Genomic DNA, 12,771 nt, shown 5'->3' with positions numbered 1-12,771 from the left:
ATTAGCAATTTATCACTGTGTGATATTTTGTACATCATATTAAGCTGTAATCCAACTCTATAAGGGATAAGAGACGTGCTTTTATTATTTTTTTGTTGTATGATATATTTTTGAATTGTACCCTTGCTCGTATCTCATGCTCCCTTTTGTTTCATGGGTCCACTGTTGTGTCGATGCGGAAGAAAACAAGATTTTGTAAAGTAAAACCAGTGTTTTTTTTCTTCTCCTGCGACTAAAATGATACAAAATATCAATTTGACTTGAATATAAAGATCACTTGACATGAAGGCAGATTTGCTCCTTTATTATTATTACAACTTTTGGGGATTGAATCATATTTTAATCAGATTAACTAATGTGACATTTAAGACAAGAAAAATATTCAAATATGTTATATTATATGCATCTCTTTTAATGTTTCAAGGAGCCAACGTGAGGCTTTCAAAGCATAATTCTAATTGTTTATGTGTATACAAGAAACATTTAATTTAATAAAAGGGCCTTTGATCTCCGGAGGGATTAAAGCAGCTCTGGGTAGTTTTGAGTACTTTAATATTTTTGTACTAAAATAACTTGTGATGACACATCGACCTAAAACTAGTTGAATGACTCATACAGTATACCGTGACTTGAGTTGTTTTGTGTGATTTTTATTTTCACTGTAAAGGTTCTTGGGGATGGTGTGAACATGTCACATATCGCGCTGGTTGTGGTGTGTGTAGGGGGTGGGGGGTGAGTTACGGTACGAAAACAAAGTTAAAATGATGTTATTTACAAAGCCGTCATAACGCATATATTTCATTATCCACAATCTGACTCATTACCTCATCGATATCATCCTTCATTCAGTCAATGAAAATCTGGAAACAGAAAATTCATCAAACTGCTGCAAACAGGACATGGAAACTTTTGCGACGTTCAGCGAGTGCTCATGGGAAATGTGGTCTCCTAGCCCGACAGGACTAAAGTGGCAGACTAAAGTACCACTAAAGTGGTAGTGTTTAGTAAACATTACCACTTTAGTCCACTGGCGTCGCTCGACTTCAAATCGCATAGAATCGCTTTAATAAAGTAACTGTCCATCCAACGAAATAATGAAGATGGGTTGGTGTGTAATGGCGCTATCTTGTGGTCGAATAATAAAGTAATTAAAAGTGCAGAAAGGGCTTTGAATGGCATTTTGACAATTCTATTATTTAAAAAATGAAATAAAAGCGACGAAACATGTCATTGCTCGTCTTAAATTCCATTAAAGAAATCAAAAATTACTCTGATAACATTGATAGTCGAAAAATACTTAGATTTAAAAATTGGTAAAATATTGCCTGGTCTAGTGGATCCACATCTTTAAAAAATATTATATACATTATTTGCTTAGAAAGTGTTGGGGTTAGAAATAAAAATAAAAAAAACAATGATAAAAGTTCAAATAAAGACGACTCACTCATGTTTCTTTGTTACTTTATTGAGATCAAGATACAGTAGTCGAGCCTCAGACGAGGAGACGCCAGAGTCTGAATTAAAAGCCGTGACACGAGACAGTTGAGGTTTATTCGAGAGGAAAAAAAAGAAAAAAAAAAAAAAAAAAAAAAGGGAAAAGACTCTTAAAACATAAGAAAAGAAACGTGTTTATCTTGCACCGTCATTAAACCCTCCAAAGGTCAAAAAACTCTTGTCCAGAGCAGGAAGAGGCAGAAGAAGAAAGTGAGCTCAGAACCTGCCTCGTCTGTTGATGGACGTTCAAAGGCAGCGGATCAGTTCAGTCTTGAAGCGTCTTCGGCGACAATACAAATAAAAGTGATGCCGGAATGTGAGGATTTTGGGGGGATTTCTGCCGCACAAGCACATTAGTCAGCATGCACCACAGAACTGCTCACTTGAAGCTCCATTTACAGCAGGGGGGGTCAGAGGTCAACACAGAAGACGAAAAAGAAACACGGTAAAACAGATTTATCTATACAGTCACCAGTTGTTCCTCCACATCAATAAATATCTTGTAAAAGTGTTGATGACGGTGTTTTCTCCGGGTGTGTCGAGGTGGACCAGTTATGCCAGATCCAGAACTACACAAGAAGAAAGACTGGATCAGTGGAAACATTCACATGCAACACAGAGGATTCAGAGTCAGCCATGAGATGGAAGTGGAAGCCTCCCTGACGGTGACTGAGGAGGCTTCAGGAGAATCAGTGCGAGAGAAAATATTGTAAATATAATACAATTAAAGTACAGTGAAAAAAATATTAAAATGTTTATCAACATTCAAAATCAGCAATTTACCCTCCCACGCAAAATAACTATTTAATTTTCGCCAAATCAAATCTTATTTTTATCACATTTATTTTATGGTTTATACATTTCAATAAAGCATGTAAAATATTGAATAAAATAATCAGATGTTGATTAGAATTAACAAGCAAATATTCAAAGTTTTATCATTTTTCTGTTGCAATTCCACAACAATTGTTTCCAGCCTCTAGACAGCAGCATTCATGACATTCTCCGCAGATAAAGACACACACCGTAGACTGAGGATGAGAGGATACAGTCGAATAGCAGCTTTTAAAGCATATTTTAGGACATAATTTGGTTTCAAAACAAATGAAAGAAGTTAAGACTGCGTCAAGAGCCATGTGGTCTGTAAATTCTACAACACCAGAGTCAAGTACTCGACAATACTTCAAATATGTTCTTGTTCTTACAGTATACATATATCGAATCATAACCACAAACATGAGGTTATTCTGAAGTGTGTCAGTTTCCTTCATACGTCTGGTCCTCAGAGCGTCAACACTCACCACTGATGGCCTCCTGCGCGAAGTACTTGACGTCCATGTCCGTGTCCGTGGCCAGCTTGTCCAGCACCGGCTTCACTTCTGCTTTGACAGTACTGAGGATAAAGGGAGCAGGAGTTCAATAACCCTTCTCTCCTGCCGTGACCTTGACAAAAGGTACCTCTCATCCAGGACCGGCCCGATCTTCTGCAGGGACTTGGCCACGTTGAAGCGAACGTTGGCCACCTGGTCGTTGGACATCTTCACCACCACGGGCAGCATCTGCTTGGTGGTGATGTCCCGACCGCACGTCTCAGACAACGCCTGCAAGACAAACGCGTGTGAAGCTGCTGCTGCAGAGGTAGGCGCGCGGGAGGTTCCTGCGTCAGACTCACGTTGATGCAGAACAGAGTGGTCATCCTGTGGAGGTAGTTGGGGTCGTTGGCCATGCCCAGCACTTTGGGGACGATGGTGTTTTGAGCCCAGTCTGCTCCGAACTTGTCCACCAGCTTCATCAGGTTACAGGTGGCCGCCTCACGGATGGCGTACACTAGGAGACGCACATTACACCAGATGAGACGAGTGCTCGGTTTGTTACACACTAATAACAGCATGTTTCTGGTCTTTCAGAGGCAAAATGGTGGATTTCTTTTTAGCAAAATGAAGGAATATTTGACAACTTCGATCAGATCTATATTCCTGACAGAGCAGCAGTGCATAAGTATTAAATATTCTTCATCATAGTTTCTTCAGTTTTTACTTTAAATAATTGTGTATAAAACTCAATGATTTGATATTTTATTTACAATTAAACAAGAATATTCATAGTAGGGCTCAATGATTAATCGAATGTGATAGTCGGGATTTAATATATATATATATATATATATATATAGTACCTTGTACAATCACAAAGTCCAAACAGATAAATTACAATCTATCATTTAGTATCATAGTAGATTAATCCAAATATGATAGAGTAACAAGAGCAACTGTGCAAAAATGAGCGAAATCGAAATTGCAATATGTAGGAAAATAATCACAAATAAATTATTTTCAATACTTGTTTCAACCCTAATTCATAGCATCAGCAAGTATCTGAATAATAATTCAACAATACACATCCACAAAAACCCCAACAGATTATTTTACGAACAAGATTTTGAATCGGGCGATGACCATGAGACGCTACATTGCGAAATGCTGTGGTTGTATCACCGAGTCAATTAAACCTAAATGCTCAACAATTAATTTCTGCCACCATTTTGCTCTTGGGTTCAATTCATCTTATTAATAATTGACGATGTAATTGACCTACATCTCTGAACAATTATATCCTCCAACTTGTAACAGCGAAAGAAACGCTGACACGGCCAGTGTTACAAGTTCAAACTCACCGTGGTCGATGAGCCAGGCCATGCAAAGGGTGTTGAGCTTCTCGTCGAAAAATTCCACTCCCTGGAGAAACAGAACATGGATTTGTGTTTAAAAACAGAGTTTGACGAACCATCACATCCCACCACGGTCCTGCAGCGACTCACCAGCTGGCCGGCCAACAGGGGCATGTATTCGATGATGGCCAAGCGGACCCTCCACTTTGCGTCCTCGGCCAGCTCCACGATGGCAGGCAGCAGCGACTGAGAGAGCTGGCGGATCCCGATCACCTCGTTCACACAGTCCAGGTTGGAGATGATGTTGAGACGCACCTCTGGGCACTGGAGGAGGAAGTCAGGTTTAAAGTCACTTCGATCAATCATGAGGGTTTTCAAACGTTCAAATTGATCTCAACAGGACATTTTGAGCTGACATTTCTAAAATGAAAATACGGCACAGCTGCATACAGCTTTCTTCTTTGTTGCCTGTATTAAGTCTAAAAAAATGTGTACACATTTGATTGTAGTAGCCAGTTTTATTTAGATTGTTGCCGTACTTCTTACGCAATATCTTTAATGAATGTGATATTGTCGAATCGCGGTGTTAAAGGCATTTGTTTTTGCCGTTTAAAAGTTAATTGAAGGCATTTTATTGAAATTAATTCATACATTCATCAATACATCTCATAATAATGTAGGCCTGGCCTACATGGAAGGAGTGATGCATGTAGATTCCATCAAACGTTATGGTCATACTAAAAAACAAAAACAAATAGAAGCCACTGATGCCCCCACATTTTTCAGCCGCCAATTCAACCTTCCAAATGAAAGCCTGAATTACCTCGTCCTTGAGCTGCGCCAGGAAGAGAGGCAGTAAGTGTTCTATTGTGTTGTCTTTGCCCAGGATGGTGGAAAGACCCATGATGACGGAGGCCAGGGCCGACTTCACATGCTGGTTGGTGTCTGAGACCAGTTCCTGGTAAGAGAAACACATTCAAACAACCCATTTTTTTTTTCCTTTTCCTAGATACCCGGAGAACAAATGTGTCTCAACTAGATCTTAGACTCTATTGTATCATCAGTATACGTCTGATCGTACAAAACTCTCCTTTCATTGAAATATATACATTAGAAACTGCTGTTCACACTGGATAGATTGTTTATCATAACCACTCGCACTCTGTCGTTATTGGTCAAACATCAAGGTTTGTCACCGCACATCATTACATAGAATTTATACAACTCCAAGAGACTTGTTGTATAAACCAAGAGGGACTTTGTTAAAGCTGGCTGGAGGAGTAATGGGATTCACTCTCATAACCTCTCGTTCACCAAGATTTTAGAGGGGGGGGGACTTTCTTCAAAACATTGTCATGAGGGTCTAAATGCATCTTGGGAGAGGAAAATACTTCAACATATCAGTAAATCAAGAGAGTTGGGGTTTGACATTAGGTGCCCTTTAAACAAACTCTCATCAGAAACTTTCATTGCCAAACAGCATGATTTTTTTTTACAGTGGACAATAAAAGAATGAAATAAGAGGCGCATCATTTAGTGGGTACACTACACCCTGCTGTTGACAAGACACTCAATGCTTGTCATTTATGTTGAGGTTTTAAAGAGGGATGATCTTTGAAGTTCATAAATATAAAAAGAAAAAACGGTTAAAAAGAGGCAAATTAAAAGATTGGGACCTTTTAAACAACAACTGAAGGAACATTTAGGATTTCTTTAAGCTCATTATCAGGTCATTATCATTAACTGCGAGTTGAATTTTATAATTTTTCTTTAAAAAAAATATTGCTGTAGTTACAACTACTGGGAAACCATTCATACTTCTCCAAAACCTAGAAAATAAACATGCTTTTCAAAATGATTTTTACATCAGGCAATGTCTTCATCGTGCACATAAAAAACAAAGATAGAAAACAAGACTTTTTATAGTCAGCCGACTAATGTATGATGGGAACTTAAGTACATGGAAAACTCTGAATAAGACCTTTTGGTTTGTTTTACAACAGAAATCTAGTAAAACACTTGCTGACAGAGTCACATGAGGAAGACACATACCACTTTTAACTGCTGGTCTTAAGATCAACAGTTAATTCGTCTCAGGTCAAAGCAAGAGAAGAAGAAGAAAATGAGAATAGGGGATGTTGTTTTGTAAACTTAAAGTGAGAATGCTAGAAAGGGAGATAGGAGGTTGACCACATCATGCATGAATGCTTTTGGCAAGACTATAATAAGAAAAAGCCTCGGGTCTTGTTCAAGCGTTATGAGGAGTCATAAGATCATGAGTGAACATCAAGATAGGTTTTCCTCTTACCTTGACACAGGGCAAAATGCTAGTCATGATGATCTGTTCTCGGTTGTCTTCTGGGAGGTTCTCGCAGAATTCTGACAAACACATTTTTGCCATGAGTAAAATATGAAACATGAGGAAAAGGCAGGTGATTGTTTACCTTTGACTTTGTTTGCTGCGGCGGCACGGACTTCTGCTTCACAGTCCTTCAGGAGGTTCTGGAAAGCTGGGACCAAGTCGTTCTTTGTGATCTCAGGTCCAACTGCCTTCTGGAGCTAAATTAATGAAAAATAAATACATTTAAATACGTTTAAAAGTGGCACAACGCTTGAAAATAAATGTTAAATCTCTTATGCCATTAGTTCCGCTTGATTATTTTAGTATTTGCAAATAATGTTACAAAAGGTCACGAACAGAGTGACTCTGAACGTGCTTTGTTTGCGCGTTAAATCGATGCATTCATCTTAATGTTAATATACATTTGTTCCTTTCGAAATTCCATACCTCTGAAAACTTGTCAGCGACCATGTAACGAACCCTCCACGACTTGTCCTCAGCTGCCTGACGCAGGGTTGGCATCACCAGGGTCTCCAAATCTTCTTGAGGCAGAAGGGTTGCAATGCTGACACAAGCTTCTACAGCCAACAGTCGAACAGAGTCCTGGTGAGGAAAAACAATCATTCAGTATATTTGGTCGACGTATTCAGCAATGAAAAGATGGACATCAATTAAAGTTGCTAGACATGTTTTAAATACCTGTTCATCAGAAGCTAGAGCAGTGAAGAGGGAGATGATGTCAATTTTCACGTAATCCAACTCCAAAACTTTGGCAAACTCTCCCAGTTTTGACGCCGCAGCGCGACGAACCATTGGAGTATCATCTGAGCACAAGCTGCGGAAATGCCTGCAAGCGGGAAATGATAAGAATTCATGTTTCAGTGGAGAACTACTCAACCAGCAAGGTTTGGTCTACAAAGGCATCACTTACTGGCGAAGCTCTGCCTTGACATTATGGCTCACACGAGGGTAACACACACTAAAGAGACCACAGGCAGAGGTGCGAGAGGTGAACCAGTCACCACTGGCAAGTCGCTTAACCAATGGCTCAAAATGGACCTCCAGGTCAACTGCAGAGTGCTCCTGAGAGATCTTCCGCAGGGACTCAACCGCTTTGTCTCGGACCACGGTCTCTTCTACTGTTGCCAGGCTCTCCAGAGGAGGCTGAGGAGCAAGACAAGAAAACATTAAGCACCCACACTAAAGTCAAACAAGAATTGTTCAACTACTAAAAGTATGATAAACACTTACCAGCAGACAGTTGACATACTCTGGTCCTCCAACCAACATGGTGAAGTTGCCCAGTTGTTCAGCCAGGGCCAAAAGCACCTCATCTTCATCGTAGATGGTGTCTTTATACAGAAACAAGCAAATTACAAAAAGGAATAACCAATATATGGATATATTTAACCGTCCTATACGGGTACCTGTGAGAAAGGGAAGCAATTCAGTTCGAGTCCTTTCAACTCCCAGGGCCAGGGCGATGGTGGACAACTTTTTGATGCTGTTCAACCGCAGCTGCAAATTGATTATAGTAGAATATTGATCGATTAAAACCTCCAAACAAACATGAATGGGAAAAGTGCAAATACATTTTCGCAAATGGGTTATGATGAATTCATAACAAGGGTCTACAATAAGATTAACAGAATTGGCTTTCCAACTGACACAATGATAACATGGCAAAGTAAAACGACACGGTAAAGAAACGCAACAAAAAGTAAAAAAGTTATTCGAGAGAAATTAGATATTTTTTTATATCTACTGCACAATTGGGGCAACTTTATTTTTACATTCATCTCATGTTTACACCTGCCGTTGTGTGTACTATTTTGTATATTTATTTAAAACTTTTTTGTATATTCTACGATTCCATCCATATTATCTACTGTCTACAACATACAAATCCATAAAGAGTGAGCAGGATGAAAAAAGAAAAATCATGTATGTTTGAACATATACTTGCGGAGTAGCGCCCTTCCTTATTTTGCCTTTTGGGATCATTATGACAAAATAAGAACCTCCACATTAAAACACCCATGAAACTTTAAAGCTGTGCTCAAGGGGAAAACGTCTAATATTAAAATAAACTAAGGCCAAATTTAACATTTAGGGGGAAAAAAACATTAAAATCGCGGCCTTGAAAGAGCTGCTGTTGACACCGCTGACAGCGGCCAAAACAGAGACTCTCCAATCGTTCCAGATATAGCGGGAAAAAAACTCACATTTATCCATTAGGTTTTCTACAATTTGATAAAGTTAAGCAAATCCGTTCACACCACTAGGTGATCCAGGAATGCATGAAGGGTGCGCCCCGCAGAAAAGAATCCAAACAGGCCTTTAGAGCGGTTAGCTTCCATGCTAACTAGCCGGCTCGTAACAAGACATTGTCCAGACCAGATGCGACACTTGCGGGATATTTTTAAAATAAACGAGGTAATGGAATTTTACCTGGACATCTTCGTTACGAAGTTCGTCGATAAGAACGGCGATAGGGTAGAGAGAATCGTCTCCATCGGCTCCTGCCATTTTGGACAGTTTTGCAGTTTCAGAATGGCGCAGTTCTGAGTGTACGGGGTTTCTGCGCACGGCCCTTCATGGAATATCGTCTGCCTCTAGCGTTTATTGGCTGTTACCAAACCAACCTACGCGCTCATGACCGTCATCTAGCGGTGGAGTTATTTACAGCGCTAAACTACATCTGAACGTAATGTTTCTGCAACTATGTGATGATGAATCAGGATGAATTTAAATGATGCTTATTTAAATTAAATCCGAGTATTTTCACAGATATATGTGGTGTTGAAAGAAACCCCGACATTTTGCTAGTAGGTTAAGAAAGCAAATTTAAATGTCAACAGTTACATGTATGGAAGTACATCAGTGCCATCAGAATATTTAAATGATTGATTTTTATTTCAAAATCAAATATTGAAACTTTTTTAAATCATCGGATTAAATTCTTAATAATACAATTCAGTTATTTATTAACTGAAAGGTTTGTTTCTATTGAATAATTCAATTCAATACTTGATTTTGTTTTAAAATAATTACATACAAAATCGAATATATTTTCAAAATGAATTAAAAGAAAATACAAAAAAAGTTTGATATTTATAATATATGGATGTATATAAATACGTTATATATACCATATATAAATACATACACAATATAAACAGAAACAACAACAAATGTAATTTATTCATTACACATACAAATTAATGAATTATTTTCTTTAAGAAAAACACGTAAATATATAAAACATTTTTACATATACAGGAGATTAAATTTAGAAATACTTATTTTGTGTTTATTTAATTATGAAGTGTATTTAAATACGTGCGAAATTTAATTTTAAAGGTAGTGATGTTTTTTTATTTTATTTTGAAGTGTTTCCGCCTCCGGTCAGTGCAGCATTGACGAGCAAGATGGCGTCGCAGCAGCAACAACAAGCGGCAGCAGGAATGTCTCAAGCTGGACTTCAACAGCAGCAGTTGAGTCAACAGCAGGACTTCGACCCGGTTCATCGGTTTAAGATGCTCATTCCTCAGCTGAAAGAAAGTCTGCAGGTACCGACGAGAACACTCTTGTTGTGTCAAACCCACATGAACGTGACGTGAAGTCATTCTTTCTTTTGTTGCTTCAGAATCTGATGAAGATCGCCTCCATGAACCTGACCCACAACACAACCATAGACAACGGAAAGTAAGTCTGTTGCACATAACCACACACGCGATGTTAGGTTTTCATTCATTTTGTGCCTTTTGTTTCAGTAAAAGCGACGATAACCCAGTGCAGCGGTTTGACAAGAGCTTGGAGGAGTTTTATGCGCTTTGTGATCAGCTGGAGCTGTGTTTGGTAAGAGTTCCACTCTTGAAAATACAAGTATAATACACTTAAAGGGCAATTAATGTGAGAACCATGTTTCAAATGTTGAAGTCTTTCTCTTAAAGATGCAGTAAGAACCTCATCATGACCATGTTTTGAACTAATTACTTAAAAAAGTTCTCCTCAGTCTGAAATCTCAGCAAACAAGAGGTTACGAGAGTGGAGTCCATAATGATGTAATAATGGTCTTCACTTCTCCTCCAGTGAGCTGTAATCATGCCTGGCATTGTTTATGGCTGAGTGAAAACCCGTTGCAGCTAAATGTGGACAAAACTGAAACTCTGGTTATTGCTCCTGATGATAAGGTTCCAGGGTTGAGTCAGTGCTTGGGTGACTTAGGTCAGTCTGTCAAACTGAGCCTGAGAAACCTGGGTGTTGTATTTGACAAAGACTCTAGTTAAACACTGCAGAAAACTGACCAGAAACTGTTTCCTTCAACTGAGAAAAATCTCTAAACGTAGGAAAATGTTGTCGGAACATGATCTGGATCTTATAATCCATGCATTTGTGTCTTCTCGTTAAGACTATTGTAACATTTTATTTCCATGTCTTAACAAGAATGAGCTGTCTCACCTGCACTTGATTCAGAACTCTGCAGCAAGAATTCTGACCTGCTCTAGTAGAAGAACTCACATTTCTCAGATCCTTAAAACTCTTCACTGGCTTCCAGTTTCTTTCAGGATCAACTTTAAAATTCTGGTTCTAACTTTCAGAACTATTCATGGTCAGGTTCCTGTTTACATCAGTGATCTGATCCAGCCTTACACCCCAGCTCGGGCTCTGAGGTCTGTGGATCGGAATCTACTGATGGTTCCTGAACACAATTCCGGACCAGAGGAGAGAAATCCTTCCAGGCTGTTGCTCCTAAGCTTTGGAACAATCTTCCTCTCCCTCTGTGTTTTATGGATCTACTGACTCCTTCAAGAAACATCTTAAGACGTTTCTATTTGTTCAGGCTTTTCCTTGATTTTCTGGAACTCCTGTTGTGTTATTAGTGTTATCTTGACCTTTAAAGTATATACTTTATTTATTATTGTTTTGATTGTTTAAGCGCTTTGTGACCCTGGTCTGGAAAAGCGCTATACAAATAAAAATTACTTACTTACACACCCGGACGCACGGTGACAAACATAGATGCTTGACCCATCACAGCAGAGTGGTAGTGGTTTTGGTAAATAAGATTTAATCTCCAGAAAGTGTTTTGAGTGGGGTTAAAAACTTGAAAAAGAAACGGGTTGTGTATGTTTGTTAAAAATGTGTTATCAGAACTAAATGAGACTTTTTGTTCCATTAAATGAATGTGTCCCACAGAGGCTGGCGTACGAGTGTCTCTCTCAGAGCATCGACAGCGCCAAACATTCCCCGAACCTGGTGCCGACGGCAACAAAACCCGACACGGTGCAGACCGAGTCCATGTCTTACGCTCAGTACCTGGGCATGATCAAGTCTCAGATCTCCTGCGCCAAAGACATCCACAACGCCTTACTGGAGTGCTCCAAGAAGATCGCCGGGAAAGGACAACCACAAGGGATTATGTAGTCCTTCTCAAGACGAACTGGACTTTTGTGAATTATTTTCACATTTCTCTGCTGAGCCAACAATAACAACGGAACAGTTGTAAATACAAAGACTCAAACGCCGTCATCCTCTGAAGTGGCCAGCAGAGGGCGGAAGATATACACCTTTACTTCCTTTTTTGTATTGATGAATAAATCATTTTCGTAAGTTTACACTTGTGTGTTTCGAAAACCTGAAGGAACTTTTTATTTTTTTAGAAATAAATAAAGTAAAATAATAAAACATCGCAAGCTTTTAGGACTTAAATCAAGTTCTGCTTTATTAAATCATCTTAAATGTCTTATTAATTAATTTCACTTATATAACCATATTTAAAATGCCTTGTTCAGATTCCTCTTTTGTTTTGGACTAGTAGAGACTTCCATGACCAGGAACCCTGATGGAGTCAGTCAGGGTTTAAGAAAATATAGTCTTAAATATTGCGATATCTTTTTGTTTTCCCTCCACAATACCATATAAATTCCACAGCACTGTATCGATTTTTTGGTATTTAAAAAAATGCATTATTTATTTCTTTCATTCCATATTTTAGCTTTATTCTTTATTTTATAGTTTATATTTCAATAAAGTGTGTATAAATTAATTTGTTTAAAAACATTTTCTATAACATGCATAACATACAAAAAATTTGCAGCGTTTGTTTATTTTGGTGTTGCAATTAAACCAGCCTCCGCAGAAAAAGGAGCAATTAGATTCCGGCGTTGACTGAGGACGAGAGGATACAGTCAACTCTTTTTAGGTAGTATATAATATTAATATATTGTACGGTTGCTGCTGTATCGTGATACGCATCTATCGC

At 38.6% G+C, this 12,771-nt stretch overlaps 2 protein-coding genes across 2 annotated transcripts; one reads left to right on the top strand and one right to left on the bottom strand.

The window, feature by feature from the left end:
- Window positions 1–1,444: 1,444 nt before the first annotated feature.
- On the bottom strand, window positions 1,445–9,105 carry LOC148075779 (serine/threonine-protein phosphatase 2A 65 kDa regulatory subunit A beta isoform-like). Its single transcript, XM_087796421.1, has 15 exons — window positions 8,955–9,105; window positions 7,931–8,021; window positions 7,755–7,855; window positions 7,435–7,667; window positions 7,203–7,350; window positions 6,951–7,106; window positions 6,607–6,721; window positions 6,471–6,541; window positions 4,986–5,120; window positions 4,313–4,486; window positions 4,169–4,229; window positions 3,167–3,321; window positions 2,953–3,095; window positions 2,796–2,887; window positions 1,445–2,063 (listed from the first exon to the last, which is right to left on the bottom strand). Exons 1-15 carry the CDS (start codon window positions 9,030–9,032, stop codon window positions 2,047–2,049), a joined length of 1,770 nt encoding a protein of 589 aa, XP_087652547.1. The 5' UTR covers window positions 9,033–9,105; the 3' UTR covers window positions 1,445–2,046.
- An 828-nt stretch (window positions 9,106–9,933) lies between these two features.
- On the top strand, window positions 9,934–12,124 carry med29 (mediator complex subunit 29). Its single transcript, XM_087795601.1, has 4 exons — window positions 9,934–10,075; window positions 10,153–10,211; window positions 10,280–10,364; window positions 11,706–12,124. The coding sequence occupies exons 1-4, from the start codon at window positions 9,935–9,937 to the stop codon at window positions 11,931–11,933; spliced, it is 513 nt and encodes a 170-aa protein (XP_087651727.1). The 5' UTR covers window position 9,934; the 3' UTR covers window positions 11,934–12,124.
- Window positions 12,125–12,771: the final 647 nt, after the last annotated feature.

Source organism: Callionymus lyra, chromosome 7, assembly GCF_982586985.1.
Source record: "Callionymus lyra chromosome 7, fCalLyr1.hap1.1, whole genome shotgun sequence".
In the NCBI taxonomy this organism is placed as follows: domain Eukaryota; kingdom Metazoa; phylum Chordata; class Actinopteri; order Syngnathiformes; family Callionymidae; genus Callionymus; species Callionymus lyra.
This window is presented reverse-complemented; position numbering and strand designations above follow the sequence as displayed.